General features: G+C 38.9%; 1 protein-coding gene across 1 annotated transcript in view; it reads right to left on the minus strand.

The window, feature by feature from the left end:
- LOC135472774 (A disintegrin and metalloproteinase with thrombospondin motifs 7-like) overlaps window positions 1–13,864 on the minus strand; it is a 75,349-nt gene extending 61,485 nt beyond the window's left edge. The window contains exons 1-2 of the mRNA XM_064752442.1: window positions 13,351–13,864; window positions 6,148–6,533 (exon numbers count right to left, since the gene is read on the minus strand). Coding sequence (XP_064608512.1) covers window positions 6,148–6,533; window positions 13,351–13,477 — 513 coding nt within the window. The 5' untranslated portion in view covers window positions 13,478–13,864. The remainder of the gene's footprint in view (window positions 1–6,147; window positions 6,534–13,350) is intronic.
- Between the last annotated feature and the right edge of the window lie 11,108 nt (window positions 13,865–24,972).

Consider the following 24,972-nt stretch of genomic DNA (forward strand, 5'->3'; position numbering starts at 1 on the left):
TTCCTCAAATGAAGAGGTTGAGAAAATAGGGCATTTCACCAAAAGTCTCTACCTTCCCAGTGGTTTTGACCTCTTTTGTATTGCATTTGCCAAACTGTCAACCAATGGTAGCTTTCACTCCCTAGTGTGTGCACCAATGATCATTTTGCCTATTCCACTTGCTAGATTGTCCACAAATGGTCTCATTGTCTATTTCATTTCACCTTTTGTATATCAATGTTCTTACTGCCTATTCCACTTGCTAGATTATCCACAAATGGTCTCATTGTCTATTTTGTTTCACCTTTTGTGTATCAATAGTCTTACTGCCTATTCCACTTGATGGACTGCCCACAAATGGTCTCATTGTCTATTTCATTTCACCTTTTGTATATCAATAGTCTTGCTGCCTATTCCACTTGCTGGATTGTCCACCAATGGTTTCATTGTCTATTTCATTTCACCTTTTGTGTATCAATAGTCTTACTGCCTATTCCACTTGCTAGATTGTCCACAAATGGTCTCATTGTCTATTTCATTTCACCTTTTGTATATCAATGGTCTTACTGCCTATTCCACTTGCTAGATTATCCACAAATGGTCTCATTGTCTATTTTGTTTCACCTTTTGTATATCAATGGTCTTACTGCCTATTCCACTTGATAGACTGCCCACAAATGGTCTCATTGTCTATTTCATTTCACCTTTTGTATATCAATAGTCTTGCTGCCTATTCCACTTGCTGGATTGTCCACCAATGGTTTCACTGTCTATTTCATTTCACCTTTTGTGTATCAATAGTCTTACTGCCTATTCCACTTGCTAGATTGTCCACAAATGGTCTCCTTGTCTATTTCATTTCACCTTTTGTGTATCAATAGTCTTACTGCCTATTCCACTTGCTAGATTGTCCACAAATGGTCTCATTGTCTATTTCATTTCACCTTTTGTATATCAATGGTCTTACTGCCTGTTCCACTTGCTAGATTGTCCACCAATATTGTCACTGTCTATTCAACTCACTAGACTGTCCACCAATGGCCAAAAGAGTGTATTTCATTTGCCTGTTTGCACCTTTCTTTTCACATTTATTAATTGGTGTTGCAGCAGAGTTTGAAAAGTGATATTTCAGTAACCCTTTTCAAGCTTACAGTCACAGCTAAAATGTGACGTAAGGTTCTTCACATAGACAACTGAAAACGATGCATAAAAATACTTTCATTTATTTTTTTAGATTTTTATAAGAGTGTTGAAAGTCACTCAAATATTTGATTACTATGGTCGGCTTTATGAGCCATACTGACAGTATCTCGGAACTCTGACATCACATCACCTTTTGTCCTGATGTTCACCAGAAGGAAGGAATTTTTGGGAACGTTATTTCAATAATCTCGTACTCATGGGTATAAAGAGTTATTCCAACATTCAGTGCCGTGATTAGAGTTGGAAAAACTTCCTGTGATGTCAGAGGTCCTGAACTCTGATAATATGGTCCACAAAGCAAACCTTAGAATTCAAATGTTTGAACGTTTTAACCATTTTCACAAAAATCTAAAAACATAAATGAAAGCATATTTATGCATGGTTTTATGTGGCCTATTCAGTGGTGTTTTCCTTTAGCATGTGAATACATGAGGCTGATTGAAGGGTTTATTTTCAGGAACTGACACGGAAAGCTTTAGAATGATTCACAGGCTTGTATGTAACGGGATTTAGTAATTGGTCCAGTTGGGTATTTTAGCCTACAGCTTCAAGGCAAATCCTGAGGCCCATTCTACAAAGCCCTTTCTTTCTCATTCATATTAAGGAGAACTCTATAAAAATAACCATCAGTTTATGTTGGTTATTTGTTGGAATTAAAAATTCTGAGCTCTCAACACTGCAGGCAATCTAGCATTACTATTGCACCAAGGCTTCAGACATTACTACCCTATATGTACATGACCCGGTGTAAAAACACTCTAGAAACCCAAAAATCATTCCATGGCTGAAGTGTAGCCAGCAGTGCGTAGTGTTACTGATTGAAGGTTATACAAACACAGAAGGCATAATTACAATCACAGTTTTCTCTTGAGTGCCAGTGTTTCCAGAGCTGTGCCATCGTACTACAACTCTAACGTTGGTATATCTGCTGTCAAGTTGACACACGACACCGGTTTTGTGCGCCGGAAAAGTACAACAAACAGATGGAAATCTTAACCAGTGAAATGGTCTCCACATGTTATACCAGAAAGCCATATGGATTGCATCAAAAATCTTATGATTTCTTGTTATTTTATTTTAGGGAAATTATGACTGATGATTACCAAATACAAGTTATGATATTACAACCCCAAATCTTTTCTTTTTTTTTTCCTCTGGATAAGCAATCAGAAAATGAACTAAGAACTAAAACTTCTCATGTTACCCACATTTGTAAATGTCAAAATACATTCTGTTACTTCCCTAATACATAGTAACAGTATGCACAAAATTAATAAAATTTGTCAACAAATCTGGAGTCACTTTGACCATGTCAGACATTATAAGTGTGCACCCAGCGCTTAAGTAATACATAATCTGGTTATTGCATTTTTTTGCTGAATACAAAAATTATATAACTACTGATATCCACCATCAAGGACAAATGCCTTTTCCAGTGTTGTACAGACTGACCTTGAACCACAAATTCTCTGAACTATGGCATTCTCTGTTAAAATTTTAATTAGTACTGTCAAATGAATAGTGTTCTCATTTCACTCAATATTGCCAAATGAATAGTGCTCCCATTTTAGTCAATATTGCCAAATGAATAGTGCTCCCATTTTAGTCAATATTGCCAAATGAATAGTGCTCCCATTTTAGTCAATACTGCTAAATAAATAGTGCTCTCATTTCAGTCAGTTTGGTCACATTAACAGAAATCTCAATTCATAGAGTACTGCCAAAGTAATAGTGCTCTATCATCAAAGGACTAAACATCTTAGTGCTCCTCCTTCAATGCAGACTTGCCTTGTTGGTGTTACTGAATTCCATGGAATTTTTACTGAACATCAATATTATCTAACACCTAAGATGTTGATCTCTTAATAGCTTGACTAAGCTTTCTTTCACAGAGTACCAAGTATGGAAGGAAAGATTATATTTTTCACATTGACCCTGGGACAAGACAATCTGAAAAGTCATTGTCTGGTAGACCAGTCAGAAATTAATAAGACGGATAAATCTCTACATGGATTGACTACTACATTCATTAGAAACAAGAGCACTTGTCAAATCAACTGATCAAAATCTGATGCAAGATTAAACTATATAATTATACTAAAAAAAAAACTTTTATGCTTTTTTTTCTCTCCATCTTCAACTTTAGCCTTTAAAGTATGTTAAAGGTAACATTCCTAGCATGGCATATTACTTCAGGCCCAACATTTGTCTCAAACTTATCAAACTTGAGCTTTACAAACCTCTTAAGTAGATTTAATATCATCAAAAGGAACACAATACTATAACAATTTATCAGAATATCAATGGTTAAAAAAAAGGTGAGCAAAAAGTTTGCACAAATGCTGACCGACTTTCACTAAAATTTCTCTGATACTCCTGTTTTTTGTGAATTTTGTACCAGTAAACAACATCCAGGCTTTCTATAAAAACACGTCAGATAGAGGTCACGAATAAGATGAACTCACCAAAACACTTTTTCAGGTGACAAAAACAGGGCAGTGTATACTAAACATCTTTCCAACATTTCTCCACATATGAAGTGAGGAGCTAATACACTACTGCTTTTGTCTGGCTATTAGCCATCCATGGATTTTGCACCAATGGCATTTGAGCATCATTTTAAGAAAAACGTCAACAAAACACATCATAACGTGCAGATGTATACATTAAGTGCATATTAATCAAATATCACTTAACTTTCCAACAATTACATCTGCCATTATGGTAGTCATGCTGAAGTACTGTATTTTACCAAAAATTTAGCATTTTTCAGGTGACACATTTTGCTTAATTTTAGCCAATTCATCCATCTAATGAGGTTTAACAGGTTTGGGGGGAAATTCATCTGATTAAGATGTTATCAGAATAACTCATTTTAGAAGATTAATAAATATCAGAATAAATCATTTATGGCACTTGTATGCCTCTGAAAGAGCATTTTTATGTACCGAACTTTAGGTGAAATGCACCATACAAACCAAATCCCACCATACTGAACACATTAAAATGTAAAGTCTCCAGCAAATATGGCAAAATAATATTCTCAGTTTTATGTAGCTATTGTAGAGTTTATTACATGTATATTTAAAAGTTCAATCTCCCAGGGATCCAGTATTAACCTGTTAAACATCCTGGGTGTTACCTTGTTCCTATATTAAATAACAAATACCTACACCTACTCTATAAACCCATCAAAACAGATGAATGAACCTGAAAAGTTTAATATAGTAAGATCATGAGAAAAGTGGCAGAATTCTGGTCTTTTGATCTTGGTGGCTTGCCATTCATGGATTAAGTACCCATGGTCTCAACGGCTGGCTAATTGTACAGAGCACCTGAGCTATACCCTTTAAAGAGCGACGAGCTGGAAAAGTTGTAATTGAGAAGCTCTGCTCTTAAAGGGGTTGCCGTAAGCAGAAGATAGTATTGTAACAAACATTCCCTGCAAGGTAACTCATTCAAGCATGTAAAGCGACAAGCGAATGTCAAGAAAAACCCTGAAATTTAAGTGGCGATAAGAAAACACGCAGGCGAGTAGAGATTAAGTATCAAGTCGTTAACCTGCCCACCTCAAGTATTGAACGACAAAGATCAAAGTTCATGCCTTGATAGGGACAAACATTTCTGTACTTACCTGGGCTATTAGCATTAGTACCTGTTGTAAGTTACAACCAATGTAGAGCATTCATTTTCTAAACTAAAGCAAATATTGATCTCTAGAAAAAAAGCCCATACACATACATTTGTGGTGGATATACATTTGTAGGTCCATGGCATGATTAACTCATGTGAAAATATTATGTTCAAAAATGTAAAAACTGTACGACTAACTAAGGCTTATTAACTTAACTAATTACACCATACTGGCCAATAAACAGAAAGCGTTGCAATGTACATTCCAATTATTGGCTAATGTTTACATATTTGAGTACACAACACATACGGTAACGGTACCCACTTTGAACTACATGGTTGCGAGGCTTGCATTACAATTTACTCCTACACTATTACAGAACAAATATTTATTTTGTTATCCTCATTTAATGGCAGTTTGCATTATTAACTTGCTGTAGACCCTGTTCTCCAGTCAGTATGCATTCAATTCACTTGTAACATTTAACAAGAAAATGTGCCTTTGAATGACACTTTGACACTAAGGCAGTCCCTGTGCTCTGTAACACAGTAAATTGGCATGCAGACACACTATCTGAGTTAAGCAATTTTCCAGAAGTTTCAACTACTGCATGACCTTGACTTTCAGAAAAATTTTCATCAAAAGTCAGTCAATTTGAAACTTTACTGTAGAGATAATACATACCAAGTTTCACGAAATTTGAAACAACACTCTACTTTGAGACTTGGAAACAAGATGTTTACTCAGCACACACATGACCTTTCAGTGACCTTGACCTTAATCTGATCACAGTATGACCTGCCTGGAATGAATCTTACAAGCCTATATGGTCACATGTATAAAATATCATAATCATGTCCTTAAAGAGTCATAGAGGTAAGGGAGTAATTCCCAAAACAAGAAATCATGGAGCCTCAGATAAATCCCTATGAAAACCTTACGAGCTGCTTAACAACCAAACACCATGAGACTAACAGCAGGTGCACTTTGCTCTCCAGTTAAAGCACATGTCTGTTTATCGGTAGCTTCTCATTTATTTATCTGATTGATGTACTCAAGTATACTTCAGTTATCTATCAAACTATCTAGTTCAATCCTGGGCGGAAAAATTGGCGACCGCATGGGTGAAATTTCCCAGCCAAAGCCAGCATCCTCTCGAGCTGGATTTCAACACAAATCCTCAATGGTTTGTGCCTGAAATTTGGGATAACATCTCATAAAAAGTTATATTGTATCCCAGCTGAAATGTACGCACTCTACAGCCCAATCGGACGGTGTTCTACTTAATGCTTGCACTCTATAAACAACAAAGTCATTCGCTATGTACTCACCAATCCTTGACATGTAGCAATGGCAGCTTTCGACGACGTCTCCCCTCGAACTGTTCCAATATAATGGCAGCCATTCCTATCTTTGAGTTTCCGCACAGAAACATCAGATAAATTTCCATACCGGCTCTTCCATCGTTCAACAACAACCTGACGTCCGAGGAACTTGTCATTTGGCCGTAATTCTAAATGCACGCGTTGGTTATCTAAAGTCAAGTTATAATGCAACGTCCTTTCATTTTCACTATCGCTCCGCGAAGCATCCACACTCCGCTTCCGGACGTTGTGATGAGCACGAGGATGGAGATTATGGGACAGGAATTCCCCTGTACTTTTTACCCGTGCGGGTACAATGACTCGGTAGTCGTTCAGTGATTGGACAAACTCAGCTGTCAAGAAAGAAGAAAATAGGAACGGTATTATATTGGTTTCATATGGAGACTTAGTGATCGAACACCTGATCGAAATTTAACATATTTAATATTTACAATTCAATTTGTGTAGGCCTATACTGTAAACTATAAACAGTAAAAATATTCCATGTGTAGCCTGGGGGCCTCCATGACTGAGGGGGGCGCGATGACCAAGGGGCCTCCAACCAATGGGTTTCCTCCAGGCTCTGCCCGGTTTCCTCCCACCATAATGCTGGCCGCCGTCGTATCAGTGAAATATCCTTGAGGGCGGCGTAAAATACCAATCAAATAAATAAAGAAATAAAGTATATAGCCTGTACCTGGGGCCATGGTGTACAGCATCCATGCTTTGCCAACAAAACAAGCATATCTACACAAACCCAAAAAATCATCCGTTAATATACACGCGTTTTTTTCCTTGGAATAACCTGCTTTATACGTTAGGAGCAGCGCACACTGGCAACTCCAATAGCTTAAAACTGTAAAAACTTAAAAACTGTAAAACTGTAAAACTATTTGTATAGTCACCTATGACTGAATAATCTGGCGGAAGGGGGGGGGGGGGACCGGGTAGCCAGACATACTGAAGACATACACTGTTCAATTTCGAGCTGATTAATATCCGAACACACAATCGCCGGCAACTGCACTGAACTGCTCGTCGGAAGGGGGAAAACTGATATTACTTGGAAGGGTCTTTTACAATCAACTAGTCAGTGTCGACATTGGCCTAATGAACAAATTCAAGTTAAAATGGCCATATTCCCCTCTCCCCCTCCTTCTACTCCCTGTAACACCGAAATATTTTTTACATTGAAAAAAATAAATGCTCTGATGAACTGATTTAAGAAGGGCAAATATATTCCGTTTATTTGTTTATTTATTTGATTGTTGTTTTACGTGGTACTCAAGAATACTTCACTTATACGACGGCGGCCATCATTGTGGTAGGAGGAAACAGGGCAGAGAGTTTCCCGGCGGAGCCCTCGACCATCCACAGGTTGCTGACAGACCTTCCCACGTATGGCCGGAGAGGAAGCCAGCATGAGCTGGACTTGAGTTCACAGCGGCCGCATTAGTGAGAGGCTTTGGGATAGAGCCATGGAGGGTCCCCAAAAATATTTATATTGGCCCACAAAGTTTGAAGATTGTGGTCCGTATCATGAGACAACATCTTGCCACGCTTTGACGTACAATACAAAGATGAGCACCATAGCCAACATGTAAACTGGTCTAGATTCGTGAGAGATAAAATAGGTACTTATTAGTGACTGAGTTTCACATAACCAGCAAGGCACCCTAGACGATATAAACGTTTTGGCTTCGTGAAATTTTGCAGTATTAGATAATATAGAAAAAAGAAACTGAATTGATCTGTACTACTTTAGTTAGTCTCTGGTCGTACGTGGGAAAGTCTGTCAACAACATGCGGATGGTCGTGGATTTACCCCGGGCTCTGCCCGGTTTCTTCCCACCATAGTGCTGGCTGCCATCGTATATTAAGTGAACTATTCTTGAGTACGGTGTAAAACAATAATTAAATAAATAAACAAATACCATAGTTAAACATTGTTAGTCAACAGAACTTTAATTATGGAATTAGAATACACAACTCTTGCTTCCTATATACGCTGTAGTATTTCATCGGGATGTTTGTCAGGTAAGAGTTGCGGAGCTTTCCTTTGGGCTCAACTACATCTGGCCCATTAACCTGACGGAAGCTACAGTAGGCTTTTATAATGGAAGAGTCTTGATTATATACGGTGTAAACGAGCAATATAACAAATAAATACTCTTAAGGAGGCCTCGAGGACATGCCATAATGAAAAGCTGTTCAGCGGTAATTAGCTTGTAGTCTGAAATAAGTACAAGAACAGACTGGTAATATGTGGTCTAGCTAAATCAAAAACAAGCCTGCACAACATGGACTTAACACGTGTATAGTAAGGGCTTCAACTGTGTATTCAGTCGGATCATGCAGGAGAATCTAAATTGGTACTCGTTTTTGTTCAAGGACTGAATGGTTGGACCCATGTCGGTGGTGCCTATATATAGTGTAACTGTTGCGGGTGCCATATTCGGTGTCTCCGGGATTGTATATGATTCAGTGCGGCAGCAGCATAAAAAAATCTGACAGCGTTGGGCCACTCCCACTCCAAAGAGAGTGTGTCCGGAGATGTGATGTGTAATGCAATGCTGAGTCCGATTTTATCACACGTAAAAAAAGCTACAAGCAAGCGTGAACATAACAACATTGCTGAGACGCTATAGATGGAATAATTGAAAATTACCTATACTCTAAGAGATACCAGCGGCGAGTACATGGTAGTTGACGGTATAAATGACGGATATATTTATATGGTACGTCAATTCAGTGTATCAATGTATATTAAATATAGTTCAGAAAACATATTCCGAAGAATTTAAATTAATGTTATTAGTACCTTAACATTTTTTAAATCGCGTATGGTCTTCATATACCGTATTACACCTAAAGTTTGTTACGTAAAATGCACTTTTCGAGGCACATCAAGGCCTTAAAATTAATCAAATTCCACCAAAACTTTTGATTTGGGCCCGCAAGGTGAATGAATCACGCAGAGTTAAGGAAAATGTATCACTTGAAACTTTAGGTGAAATACGGTATATACAGATGTATAGCTTACAGCTATAAGACGGCTGATGATGACGTGTACATTGACATATAATACGCGCCTTGAAGCCTCATGTACGTTGAACGCCTCCGGCAAAAGTTTAAAATGTTTTAAGTGGGTTTTGCTGACAGGTTTAATCATTCCTTTAATCCTAGGTCAGATGGCTATCTTCGTATACTTTAATCTGTTATTATTGCATATATAAACAAGTGTATATATATATATATATATATATATATATATATATATATATATATATATATATATATATATATATATATATATATATATCATGACGACGCGATGACATAACTTAAATACACAGAGGCTAAACGCATAAACAGATGTAGTGGCCTGATTTGGCCATTAGTCATACTGTAATTTATATCCATGTGTTTCCCTAAAACAACATATATACTTTTTGTGAAGTACCATCTGACTCTCTTGCGACATCTACGGCTGACAGACTTCCTGAAGTAAAGCCGATTTAGAGGAAATTGAATTCAGAGCTTAACGGCGCGACACACTTATAACCACTTGGCCATGCATGCAGAGAATGCCCCGCTTTATTAGGTTTAAACCAAACCTAACTGCCTTGGTAATATCACCAGTCCTGTATGCACGTCACATCCACAGCTTTACCGGGAAGCTCAAGAATCGCCACCACTTTTGAGACAATGAGATACCTTTGGACGGTGGAGACAAGACTGAGACATATACGAACAGACAATTGTGAAGATTAGGCCTACGGTTGCTCAAGACAATCAGATGTAGCCATATATGTGCATACAATGAATTACACATGTTCTTTGTTTTTCATAAAACACAATTCGAGTAAGTCTCTATTGTGCCATGTTCTTAGAGAAAGAATTACTGTTATAACGACATTCTAATTATAGTCAAGCTATCTACACGACGTTTCATTAAAGTTAATTGACTGAAACTCCACGGCCTATATCGGTTCGTGACCCCAGATGACCTTAAATGACAGAAGCCAATACGAGAACGATTATCTTGTTATCCACGAATTGACATGTCTTATAGCAATGTGTTTTGACGGTAAAAAAAAAAGTTGGATATTAGAGCTGAAAAGAGAATTACCATTTAGCGCATTTATTCCATTTGCTCTTTCCGATACAATATAATAGCTGTCCTAGAACCTTATACTGTCTCGCGCAATAGGCCTATACCGGTCATCGAGCTGACGTATAGTACCGTCATTTGCAAGCGGTGTGGGTTGCTGTGTGTAATATGTAAAACGTTTCAACTTAATGCGATAACGCGAAGCGAAGGTGACTTAATAATATGGTGCCATTGCATCGCCTCGCAGCACAGCACGTGACGTCCTTCGATGCTACAAGTATCAGTGGGGATATATAGAAGGATGCCGCGATGATGTGACGTTCGGAACATGACTTTATTCGGCTTGACACACTGTACATGAACAGTCCGGAAGTGGCATGCCTCTGACTGATAGTTAAAGGAGTGATACACCGTTTGAACTCTCAAAACAAAACAAAAAATAATAATCTGTTAAAGTCAACAGAAAGTCTGTTATCTGGGTGATACTAGAATGCATTCTTTTATTGCATTTGTTACATTATTATGTTAGATATAACTCACATATTCTTTTAATTCATCATAACGATTCTGTAAGACTAATAGGATATTATGTTGAATATGACCCAATTTTGTCTAATGATAACATGCAGAATGCATTCCAGCACCACTCAAACAGACTTTCTGTTAAATTTAACAGATTGGGTTTTTTTTTCAGAGTGAACCGAACCGTCAGAAGGACGCATGTTTCATTGTTGAATAGCCATCTAATCGTTGGTAAGATTACTTTGAACAGCTTAGTCAGTTATGTTTCGTAAAAGCTTTTAACGTTTGACTTCTTTGAAGAACACCTACTGTCTTATGGGGGTCTTGTGGCGAGAGCATTCGAACATAAATTTATGTTTTTGTTTTATCCCTGCATGACTGTGCTAACAATACTATATAGCTAGGGTTTTTCACAGAAAGGCCTCATTTAACAAAAAGGAAATCGTGGGGTCGCGTTGTTGCCCCATTAATATGAGAGCAGAAAGTCAAACAAACCTTGACACAATATCTGATTTAAATGGCGTGTTTTTCTACTTCTTTTTTTTTCTATACCAAAGCTACATTTTAAAATGTCGCTCTGGTGTCTCAGATGTTACTGTAATATATGTCATCGCGCCAAATTGACATTTTTACTAAAATGTTGCGTAGGTACGTTGATAACAGGGACCAGCGTCACAACACCACATGTTAAGTTAAATTGTTGCATAATCGAGTTGTAAGTATTGGTGCGCTTTCAAAACTGTGCCAATGCGATGCGCAAGGCTCCCTCTTCAACTTAATAGACGCGCTTGCATAAAGTAGTCGAAGAGTTCCGTTAACTGCATTGTGACCAGTAGTGCCAACATAACGTCTCCGTGGTAGTTATTAAAAGTGCTCGTAACTCTATAGGACGAATGGATGAATGAATGATTACGGCTTTAACGCCACATCGGGAATATTTCAGGCATATCGTGGCGAGAATACGTCGTGAACGCTATATGAGCCATTCGTGTATACTAGAGTACATGGATAAAACGTGCAAGTATAATGATACTATAGTACAAAGAGCTGACGCAGCGTTTTTACGACCCCATTCTTTTGGATTCACGTTATAAGCTCGATATATGCATGGAAGTATATATATGTACAGACTTTTAGATGTACCCCCGAATATTCCCCGCTTGGGTGCATGATGGGACTAATTTCACACTTTCATTAACTTCATTGCAAGCATACTGGGCCATATCTGAGGTTAATCTGCCTGCATGGTTCGTATATTGTTCATATCAAAGCGATGTTATCTCACGTACAAAATACAATTAGCCTATAAACTTAGTACGATTATACGCGATGCACATTCATAATACATGCATAAAAAATGACACAAACGTGTAATAAACAACGCCGGGTACAACGGTACGTTGAGGAAAAATGAAAACGATGCATCCCAGGCGTGTGAGTTAATTCTTTGAAGTTTTTCTTTTTTCGCTATCTTTCGTGGCTTTTTCACAGTTTGCCGCGAGTCCTTCCTCATATGTAACGGTTACCTGGGATCACGTTTTTGTCACGCTGGCCTGTCCCGCAGGCATCTGTGTGTAAACCCGGGGCCACATATTATAGCCGGCTGCATGGCTGTGGCCCGGTAAAACCGTATGTGGAAGAGAAGCCAAGTCTACCGTCGGCTCTGCAGGCTTGAGTTATGTGCTGGGTGGGTATATAGGTGGAAACTGCCTGGTGCATGCCGAGTCCTAAATTTAGAGACAGCCTGCAAATGTTTATTGACAGTTTCTGAACCTAACAGAAATAGACTAGTGCATGCACCACATATAAACTTACACACGTTTGCTCAAAAATACATGTTATTTTGTGTTTCAAAAGTAAAATCTAACAAAAATATGTGTATTATTTTTTTAAACATGCATATATATATCTCTACAGTTAATGCAATAACTTTTATTGTTCTCGGACAAGGAAAATAGAAAATGGGTAATAGTGCTCTTATCATATACGAATACAGCTTTTCGCCACCGCAGCAGTATTATCACATGAGCAGTATTATCACATGAGCAGTATTATCACATGAGCAGTATTATTACATGAGCAGCATTGTCGAGGCGAGTGTTACATGTTATTATAGTTATAATATCAAACATGGCATACTCATTTCATACTTGCATATTAACACACGTCTACATATACGCGACCCAATTGGAAAATGAATGGAGTTCATCCATGTCAGTTCTGGAAGCCGTAAACGTCACGTGCATATATATAGGCCATTTGATGAATATAGGAAAGCGGCGGTATACTCAAGGATCTTCTACATGCGAAAAACAGCGTGCATATTTATAGTGTGCATACCGGTGTGTCATGGTTAAGACACCACAATATTACACCATTCATATGGCCGATTTGATTTCACATTTCCATTCTGTAAAATGAATGATTAAAATGAATAATTTTGGTATATTTCCCCAAGTCGTGAAAGTCGTGAAATAGTTGTATGCCAGAAGGTATATACATATATATGGTATCTATTATACTTTGGCACCCACCTTGCTTAACATCGTTCAGTGGGACAGCGTGACTTTGCTTGATCAAGAGACCCACACACAGCGTTAACACGGCCAGAAGGGTAATCCGCGTGGCCCTTAGCTCTCGGGTCCCCACGGGGCGTGACATGATCACGGGTGCTGTGAGGCCCCACCCACGGGCCGTGCCCCTCCGTCACAGATACCGCACCCCGATTCCACCATTAACGAACATATACGGCCACTCCCCCTTCGCTGATGAGCTTTTTTCTCAAAAGATTGAAAATAAAGTTTTCAGCCTGCAAAACGTTTCACACAATCACGATCAGCTGTGATGGACGCACGTCCGGATATCGCGTATGTAGTACAGGTGTAACGTTAGATCAGAGAGCGTCGCACATATACAAACGTTACGCAGCCCTATACAATCATTCACAAGCATATAACTATCTAGCCTTTCGTTCATCCAGAGCAGAGCCTCGTTCAAAAAGCCCTCCGCATTAGCCTGTTTGTGGCCGAGTTAGCGGGTAGAAGCACAACATTATATGCCGATCAGTCTTCTGTAGATATGTATAGACTTAAAGAAAGCTAACAACATCCATGACTATAGACTGTGGTTAGACATCCACGATCCCCCAATGATAGAGCGGGTCGGTGTCTCGGAGCTACCACTTCCAGAAAAAAGGGGAAGCAGGATGAGATACACTAATAAGCAGCGATGAGATCTGCTCATGTTTCAAATGTCCCCGAAACCTTTTGGCTCGTTCATCGTTTTCTTGGCCGAGATAATAATCCCGGTGTATTAAAATAAGCATGACCTCGCCGTTCTGGCCATATTACGGTCACCCTTATATGCTGTATGCCGGAGACTCACCAACCAATCACCCCCCTGTACAATGGACAGCCCTCGGCGGGTAAATGTTTACTCGAGTAGAATTGTGACCCTTTTGCGCAAAAATAACAAACAGAAACAACGCAGTTTTCTACTGTAATACATGATTTATTTAATCTTACAGATGAAAAATTAGATTTCGTTACATACGTCGAAAACAAAGCACGCACCGAACAAAAAACATACCAACAGGAAAACATGCGGTTAAAACATAGCTACGGTTTTACTTGCAAATACTGTGAACACGCCGTTTCAATTTGCACGGCTATATGTTTCAACACCCGCATCAGGCTGACGTCATCTCAACATGCCATATGCTTTCGAGACAGTTATGCTCAAACATATATCTTAACTGAGTTAAGACCGCGTGGAAAAGCTTTAAAATGAAACCAAGAGGATAACTGAGACGGCGATTGTCTGATTAAGTGTTTGGCTGATGGACTTCAGAACTGACTGACTCAGTGAATGAATAGTTCATTTGTCAATTGGTTTGCTGTGGGCCTCCGTGGCCGAGATTAGCACGCCAGCACGGCGCAATGACCCTGGAGCCTCCCACCAATGCTGTGAGTTCAAGTCCAGCTCATCCATGCTGGCTTCCTCTTTGGTCGTACGTGGGCATGTCTGCCACCAACCTGCGGATAGCGGGCTTTGCCCGATTTCCTCCCACCAGAATGCTGACCGCAGTCGTCTAAGTGAAACATTCTTGAGTACGGCGTAAAACACCAATCAAATAAATAAAGAAATAAAATAAACTGGTTTGTCGTGTGTACTCCATCTTGATTTCGATCGTTTTTGAGCCGTCATATATATTGTGTCTATGACATGTAGATTAAAGTGATTGTCTGAAGAAAGGTCGATCTACGGACATGTTAAACTGTTGAAGGATTCACAATAAAAGTGTGATTGATTAAATGACATGATTGATTGCTTAGCAGGTCGATTGACTGACTGATTGGTTCCCGTACTTATGTTCGTTTGGACAGTCGGACCCAAATCGTGAAGTCTTTCGTCCATTCCTGCCTTTACGATGACGCTTTATGGGCAAATTGGTGACGTAGTACTCATATATTAGAACAAAGATCAGTCCGGCTTGGACCCGAATCGCCATTGCGGGAAAACGTGTTCCGTTCACAACATTTTTTCTGCGGCAATAAATAATGACCCAGTCGTCTTGAGATGTTGTCGCTTTTTCCACGAGAAAACACTCGACTGAGCCGTCCGATCTCGTGATCATTTGTGACGATCTATAACGAAAAGTGCTCAAGCACCACACAACAACCAACTATATGTATAGTGCCCCTTTCAGATGTGACCGAAATTCGAACAGCAACCATTTTTCAGGTGAAACTGCGGCCAAAATACTTCATTGACTTTTAAATGTAATATATCCCTCACTGTGAGGAATCGTGTGGTTGAATTAATGGCGGATCACTGTGGGTGCCAAGGTGCTCGTTCAGTTCATGATATATTGCAGGCTGGGATGACTGGGATAGACTGTATACCCGCAACAAGGCGAGAACGCCAACTGCAGATTTGTGGAGAATATAATGGCCTGCATGACATGGCTGTCACACGCGAAAATTAAACTCACTGTGCGAGTTGACCTTTTGGATTGTTTTAATGCAGTGTAAACGTGCGTACAGCCCGACTGAATCAGTTCAGAGTATAGAGGCTCGTTGACAGATCAGCGATGAATGAGGGCAAGCGATACGCAGATATATTACTTTGCTACGCATATATCATATACTGCCTGCAATACTCTTGTTTTAATTCCAGCACTGATTTCACCCGGAAATAGCGGTACTTGTATACATGCACTTGCAGCATAATTTGAACCATGTGCATGTTAGAAGGTTCATATAAACCCGACGCGATACACACACCTACATGTACGTCGACAACAGTGGATTGCATTTTACCCTATATATGACCTTCTATGAACTATATACATTTTTAAAATCTTGTAGGCAAATTCCACAAAGATAAAGTAAATTTCACATGCACGAATAGTGATATTATTACCACTATTATCGAGCACAATATATATATGAAACTGAATGATATACAACACAGTCACTCATCATTACACGGATATATGAAACTGAATGATAATACCTACAACACAATCACTCATCATTACACAGATATACGAAACTGAATGATAATACCTACAACACAAGCACTCATCATTACACGGATATATGAAACTGAATGATAATACCTACAACACAAGCACTCATCATTACACAGATATATGAAACTGAATGATAATACCTACAACACAAGCACTCATCATTACACGGATATATGAAACTGAATGATAATACCTACAACACAATCACTCATCATTACACAGATATATGAAAATGAATGATAATACCTACAACACAATCACTCATCATTACACAGATATACGAAACTGAATGATAATACCTACAACACAAGCACTCATCATTACACAGATATATGAAACTAAATGATATACAACACAAGTCATTCATCTGTATATACACACGCCATTATTACACCGTACACAAAGGTCGCAGGAAATACGTAATCACAAACAAATGATATGATGATTGCGGTTGAACCTGGAATAATAAAAAGGTATCCCGAAAGCTTTTCATTTAATTAATTAACCTGTTCACTGAAGCGATTCTCGTGCATATAGCCCATATGAAGGCGAAAAATACATATATAGGACACGCAATTGAGGTTAATTACCTCTGGATTCCAGGGCGTCTTATGCTCGTTACATAACTCCATACTCAGCATGTACACGTTCCACTTTCATTGTTATAATTATGAAAAGCGATGGAATCAAAGCGAGGGAAGAATGAAAGAAAGAATAAAGCCTAGAGCAGTGCATTTTAGTTTAATATGGTCGTGTTTAAGTTAAAAGTCTGTTTATTCTCCCGTCTGAATAAGACACAAAGAAAGAATAAAAAGAATTTAAAAAAAAGACAAGGTAGTGCGTTTAGGTTAAATGTGGTCACGTTTTAAGTTTTTACAACATAGCCTAGTCGTCATAGTCTGCACGTGTGAACAGCAAAGATGACTTCATACGGCGTATGGTTCTGACATTTCCGTTGTCTTTGTTATAAACAGGATCAACTGGGAACCAACCCACATATTTACCAGATTATATCTGTGAAGGGAATATTAGGTAATTGTTTGTAAAGACTGAAAATAGTTAAATGTCATGTGTATGTTGTAGCCTGCGTGGCCTTAGGGATAGCGTGCTAAGCGCAGCACAATGACCCAGGAGCCAGTCACCAGTACCATCGCTGTGAGTTCATGTCCAGATCTTGCTAGGTTCCTCTCTAGTCGTTGCTCCAAATAAATAATAAACAAAAAAATCATTTCTATGTTCTCTTTATCATTTGGAACAAAACGTATTTTACATGGATGAAGATTTCTTGCTGAAATATCAGATACAATGCGTAACATTGTTTCTGCTGGGTTTTTTTGTCCGTTTTTCCTATAGCCAAGAGTTATTTCATCTTTGAAAATGTATACATTTGGTACAAATTTTGACTTACTTATTAAATCGTAAGCCAAGCATCAATTTATATGTGTTAATTAGGAACAAATCAACCAACAGGATTGTTACACAAACATGTCAATAAACAATAAATGAGTACAGATTCGTACTTCGACATATTTTTTATGAGGTATTGGCAGATAAAATTTGAAGGTTAATCTTGGCGAGAAAAAAGTTAGCACACGCTTTTTGTATTGAGACATGAAGGGCAGCATAAGCGATTTCATGGTTTTTGTTGGCTTGTCTTGATACCGCGTGTATCCTTGTTGCTGAATTTGAGTACATTTCAGGGTGATAGCAAGCAGAGCTATGAGTGAGGTAACCCGTTGCTCCTGCCAGAAGCCTTTGTGGTATATATCAATTGTTTTTCTCATTTGAGATTAATATGGTTTTCAAAGACATGACTACGGATCACGGTGACGGTCCCAATGTTGACATATACACTGAAGCCTCGCTGGAACACCAATCACCCGGTCTATCCAGGGAGAATAAGCCTACCAATTTGGCCAATCTTTCACGCCTAAGTAATTCAGACCAATTCTACGTAGTCTTGCTCATTCCTGCCTTTGCGATGACGATTTGTGAGCAAACTGTAACTAAGATACTCGTGTATTCTAGAACAGTGGCGTCTAATAAACTGCAATTAACATCACTGTATCGCCTTTTATTTTACCCAATTCTGATAATGTCATGGTGATAGGTGGCGTGTAAATGTTACTATTTATGCCTTTACATGAGTAGTCAAAATAAAACACTGACAGGTAAATCGACAAGATCCTGTATTTCACCGGTTACGTGTGACGATTTGCCAGCTATCACACTGTCGTCGCCGCTCTGGTTTCACTCTATGCTGTGCGTCTTTAATTATATTACAAAAGAAAACTGGTCCCACTGGAAAAGACAATGACCCCAATTTATCTAAAAATATTTCCTCAGCTGTGAGTAGTATAACAGAAACAAAAAGAAGCATTCTTTAGCGACCCTAAGATGACACACAATGTTAGATCACAATACTTTTTCGCCTTTTGGTGCCACACCTCTTTTTTCTTTTATATTACAACCAAGGTTATGTAAATCTTTAGAATATGTAATAAAACTCATTGTTTACGTTTGTATCTTTTGCCGTTAATGTTATTGTGTTTATGCTTGCACAATACTATGTAACCAGACATGCATAAGATTTGTGTATATTGTATTTAAGGAGAAGGGCGTGTAAGTTACAAGAACTTGTCCCTGATAGTTGACGATTGTCAATTAAAATACGTTTAAAACAAAACAACCTTAGTCTATCCAGCTTGGACCCGAGTCGGAATTGCGCCTGAAAAGTTAACTCATCTTCGACATTATATAGATATGAACTTGGATTGAGCCGTTCGTCCCGTGCGCTCCCAGCAAATGCATGTACTCGACGTCCCACCCACATCCCCACCCCCAACCCGCTCCCATGCCAAAACTGCAGTACGATGGTTATTGAAGGCTGCTTATGGGGAGCACCAAACAGCACTTTGTCATTATAGCACATGTAGTAGTTACGCCACACCGTGTTCATAATGGCCGCTATATGTATACATACAAGCTGCACTCATAGCATTTGGTGGTCTAAGCTCGGTATAAACCCGTTCAATAATGCATAAAGTTTTAAAAGTAGTAACTACGAGTCTTCCTCTTGACAAGCAATGTTACACCTTTCTAGTCCAAAACAACTGGGCTCCAAGCTGTGCAGTGTTGTTCGTTACGGTAACGACCTATCCCTTTGTTCCATAGTTTCGTATTAGATGTCACGTGAACATCTGAAGGTCATGGTATTAACTCCTCGTTAAAATGTTAAAACCTTGAAGGTGGGGAGTTTCCGTGACCGAGGGGGTTAGCACGCCAGAATACGGCGCAGTGACCTAGGAGCGCCTCATCAATGCGGTCGCTGTGAGTTCGTCCAGCTAATACTGGCTTCCACCCTGGCCGTAAGTCGCAAGGTCTACTGGCAACGTGCGGATGGTCATGGGTTTCCCCTGGGATCTGCCTGGTTTCCTACCACCATAAATGAAGGAAACCAGGTGAAATAATCTTGAGTACGGCGTAAAACACCAATAAAATAAATAAATAAATAAATAAATAAATAAATAAATAAATAAATAAATAAATAAATAAATGAAAATGGTGCAGCGACTGCATCGGCAAGAGCTACCGTCTCACTAAAAGACAATGCACAATAGGGACCTACTGTAATTGTTCACCCTAGTCACATGTTTGCAAGATATTTATCCAAGCATATTCTGAAGGCATTATTCTGTGCTGACTGATAAAATTACACTTTTGTGAAGCCCTGAAATTGTTCACTCCTATTAACGTGGTTTTATCTCTGAAATCAAGTTCAAAATGTGCATAAATTGCTCTTTCATATGCGAAAAAGTTTAGGAAATTAGAGTATAGGAAATCACATTGCTCTCTTTCTGTTTATTTATGCATAATCATTTAATCAAATCAACAACACGGTTGTTGTCCTCAACGAAGAGTTCGCTCGTTGGCCATATACCAGAAGTTCGTATATTTATATTTCAGTTCACGGGTGATACAAAACACACAAAACAGATGTCTTCCATAAATTTATTATTTCCATTTTTTTTTCTCTTTCATAAGAAAAAATGCCGCGGATGTCACTTCTCTGCTGATGATGGATTAGGTACACCAATCATGTCGTATAAACCATAACGGTATGATGCCACAAGGTCAATGACTTGTCATAAAAAATGTGTTGAGGTCAAGGTCAACTCTTCCATGAGGGTATATCCTCTAAAAAAGTTGTCGTTTCAAAAGACATACAGAAAAAAATAGCGTGTGAAAGGTAATGTTTTTTTTCTCGTTTTCTTTGCCTTTTTCACTTCACAGATTATTAGCTAAACGACCCCTGTCTCTATTGAAAAGCGGAGGCCACAATTACTTGCCGGTTAAATTACCGGTGACACGAGTTTCAAACCTATCCGTTTGATTTTCACACAAACCTCTGAGGTTTGACGGCACCGAGGCACTCGTGCTCGCCTGAATAGCCTAAGGTTGAAAATGATGGTCGATATTAAGTCGGTTCTTATATGATAACGGGTGATATTACAAGCTATCAGTTAGATCAACACAGACAAACAGTGGTCTCAGCATGTACTATCACTCCCACGTCAACATTGGAGACTGTTTGTATTACGTTATGTATTCTGAACGCAAACCTCCATTCAAACTATGATCTCTTGTCGTCCATTCATCACTTTTTAAGTAGCTTTGTAAGTATGTCGGTGTTCTAATTTTATCCAGGGCACTGGTCCGCAGGATAACTCACACCTTCTGACAACCATATCGGAGAAATGAATGAATGATTATGGCTTTCCGTCACATTTACAATATTTCAGTCTTATCTTATAGCGAGGGCATGTTTAAAACAGGAATCTGTATATGCCGATGGAATGAAGAAAAATGAATGGTTATAGTTTTGCGCTACTTCGGTAGTATTCCAGCCATGCCGTTGCTAAAAGCCATTTGGAAGCAATGGCGTTATGCGATAAGCTGTCTTAATATTGCACCATTGTTGCGCATCTACATGTAAACGATTTCGCAGAAAAGCTGATATTTTCACGAAGAATTTGTTTCAGACACAATCCACATCTCATTTTACAAATTCAAAAGTTTGATGTCGGACATGCAATGCAAAGTTGGGAGTTGCTAACTTATGGTTAACACAATTTAATATTTGTTCATTTATTTATTTGATTGGTGCTTGACACCGTACACAATAATATTTCACTTTTATTCGACGCGGCGGCCAGCATTATGGTGGGAGGAAATCGGGCATAGAACGAGAGAAACTCACAACCCGGCTGCCATTTTAAACCACATTGCCATGATGCAGTTATAAAATCAACTTAGATAGCCTTAGGTAGAGCTTTATGGAAGAGGGATGTTGCACGGTTAATTAATAGTAACTGCCATTGTCGGTGATATACATTAATGGTATGTTGCCGTGCTAGTTACAATCAACTAAGGCACATGCAGATGAATTCCAAAAAAGGTGAATTTTAGCCCGGTGATTTTCATTCCTAAAACTGATGGCAACTTTTCACCCAAGTATATGACATACATAAGCAGTAGCGCTTCCACCGCTCCTATCTCAGGGCTAAAGCAAATTAAACTTGGATATAAAAAGTGATGCTTCTTAAGAGAGACGCGTACTGGTGAAACATCAGAAAATTTGAAGGAAGGCGTTTGATGAAGAAAGAACGTTTCGTTAACTTAACTGAACCAATGTTGTCTCGCCCTACATATGGAAGAAATTTTAGAACACAAAAAGAGCAATCTTCCTGAATTGACTACGCAGGATAATCCATGATTATACTTATTCCCAACCCTTGACGCTATGTGTCACGGGTCTGGAGTGTGTCGCAACCACCACCGGCGTCTCTGCACCCTGAACTAACTTTGAAAAGAATACAAGGGTTAAATCACTTCTCGATCAAATTTTTGCCCCAATAAGTAGGACAGAGTCGATAAGAGCCGCGCTCAAATCGCCTGGTACGTATCAGGCAATGCTCTTGATGCTGTACATTATAGCTATCGGGTTATATTAGTCAGAAACATACACCATATGAATATAGTCTGGCCTAGACAGAACAGCTGAACACGTCAGCTTCTTAATCCCAGGATATTATGTTTCCGGTCTGCCAGCAACCTGCGGATGGTCGTCGGTTTCCCCCGGGCTCTGCCCAGTTTTCTCCCACCATAATGCTGCAGGCCGCCGTCGTATAAGTGAAACATTCTTGAGTACGGCGTAAAGCACCAATGAAATAAATAAATGAATATACCTTATGTCTAAGTCTGTTAAACACTGCCCACTTACACTTGTGACGTCATGGAGGGGATAATTACAGAATCCAGTCTTCCACAGACGATCGAGAGGCTATTTTGCATGCGTTCGATTCCCAAATTTCTGTGTGCAGGCCAAGGTCCTTTCTAAACAAGTCCGTCACGTAAAAGGAAAAAGTGCAAAGGATTTTGATGTGAAACTGAAAGTGAATACATTAATGATGGTTGTGTTATATTTGTCTACTTCTGGTTAATCTGAGGCTGATTGTTTTGACAAAAATAAGCAGCACAAAACTGGACATTTAATGAATTTGCTTTCAAGGTCATGACATATCTCCTTGGATTTTGGAACGTGGCGGCATCAAAGTTGCCAGAATCATTTATCTAACCGTCAACCACGTAAAAAAAAAACTGTTACATTGTTTAAAACATGAATGACGGGCACTACCAAAGACGTCAAGGCGTTCCAAAACTTATGTAAATTTTCAGCACAACACAGAAAGATTTCTGGTGTCTTCGGGTAATGGTTCATCCAAGCAGTTATATAAAGATTGTAAGGTTAGGACTGACCTGGTATACAGTGATGAAGAATCGTGGAATGATCGGATTAATGGTGCGACGTTAACCTCATTGGCTACAAAAACTACTCATAGAAGGATTTGCGTGCCTAAATTACATAGAGTTTTATTAAACTAAATGTCAGTGAATCATTTGCACAACGCAGTCAATAATAGCTCATCGGCGAGGACACCACCGTAGGTCAATAAGCCGTGCATGTATACAATACAAAACATAATAAATAATCAGTTTAGCGCATAGAGAGTAAAACAAGAGCAGCGACAATAGTGTGGTAGTTGGCAAATGGTCACACATATAACCAGTGAAATACGGTCTCTTTTAGAGTTTTTATTCCAACTGTTCATTTAACTGTTTAAGCCAACAGTCCATGACTTAACACATTTAGATAAAATATATTATTTGCAATTTACTAGTCGTCACTGGTCCAGAAGGTCTGCATGAATCATTTACACATTGACCGACATTGTTGACAGTGTATTTTGGTGTAGGTCTATACGCTGTGTTAAGCAAATTATTCGTATAGAAAGTTATTAAGTTATAATTGACGAATAAATAAGTGGACAATCTTATAATTGTTTGTCACGTTCTCCGGTGTCCGTTCAAAAACATCCAATACCGTTCCTCAGCGCAGAGAGACATTCGATACTCGTCACAAGTGGAGGTGCTATTTGACGTACCATTAGCCTAATAGTAACTGGGTAGGACAGCACTAGTAGGTCAAGGTACAATTAGTCTAATTTTTTCAGTCAAACAGACAAAATGTTCACCTTGCGACCCACATTTATATATATATCTCACACTGTGACAACAGACGTGAATGTCAACCAGAAAGTTCGAATTGGTGGCTCTACAATACCTTCAGCGTGCTCCGCGCACGTGCAACGTCTGGCCAAGTTCCCTTGCAGCTGCTGTCATCAGAACGTGCTGTTCTAGAGATCTGCTCAAACTTGGCCAAATTTTTTTTGAATAATTGCTATTATTAAGGGTCTTTTGAGAGAATATCTTTTGAGACAGACAAACGTGACTCTTCATAGAAGTTTATTTTAACAACACGGCTTGGGGACTTTGAACTTTGGCGCTTATCTCGGACCGAGACGGCTCTGAGGGCTGGGGTCAAACAGAAGACAGTTTATCTATGAGTCATATACGCTAAACAAACAACTTGTCACTATGCTATATAGTGTCTTAGATCTATACTTTGGAGGAAACCATATATCTTAATCTAAATATGAGAACAAGAAACAGCCCTTTCTGTAAATGTGGTCCACTATTTGGATATTTGACAGAGTGCATATTAAGGTAATCCCATTGTTTTGACACTAAAGCCAGTATACGGTTTTCGGCAGTCCAAAAGGCACATATATACACGCACGCAGACAGGGTCTTTCTCGTGTTTCTCTGACAGTAAAATGCACCACAGAGTTGTGTTTCTAGGTTGGTGTTACGACTACCTGAAGTAATATGTTATTGCAAAAATAAATTATTGCAAAAGATACAAACAGTCATAAAAAACAAATATAACACCTTTTTTGTTGATATTTTTACTTTTGTTTTCGACGTCATGCATGTTCTTTTTCGCTCATTGTGTCTCCAAACTAGGTTTTGCGGTTCTCATCCACAAAATTGATGTCGATTAAGTTGTGTGTACTTGTTGCTCGTATTGAGAAAAAACCTATTCAATGGTAAGGGTGACGGTAACTCTAAATTAATCGTAGAATTTGAAAGTTTTTCGAAAATTGGGTATTCAATCTCTTTTCCTCAATACCCATCTGTGCACATAGGAATCGTTAAG

Source organism: Liolophura sinensis, chromosome 8 (genome assembly GCF_032854445.1).
Source record: "Liolophura sinensis isolate JHLJ2023 chromosome 8, CUHK_Ljap_v2, whole genome shotgun sequence".
Lineage (NCBI taxonomy): Eukaryota > Metazoa > Mollusca > Polyplacophora > Chitonida > Chitonidae > Liolophura > Liolophura sinensis.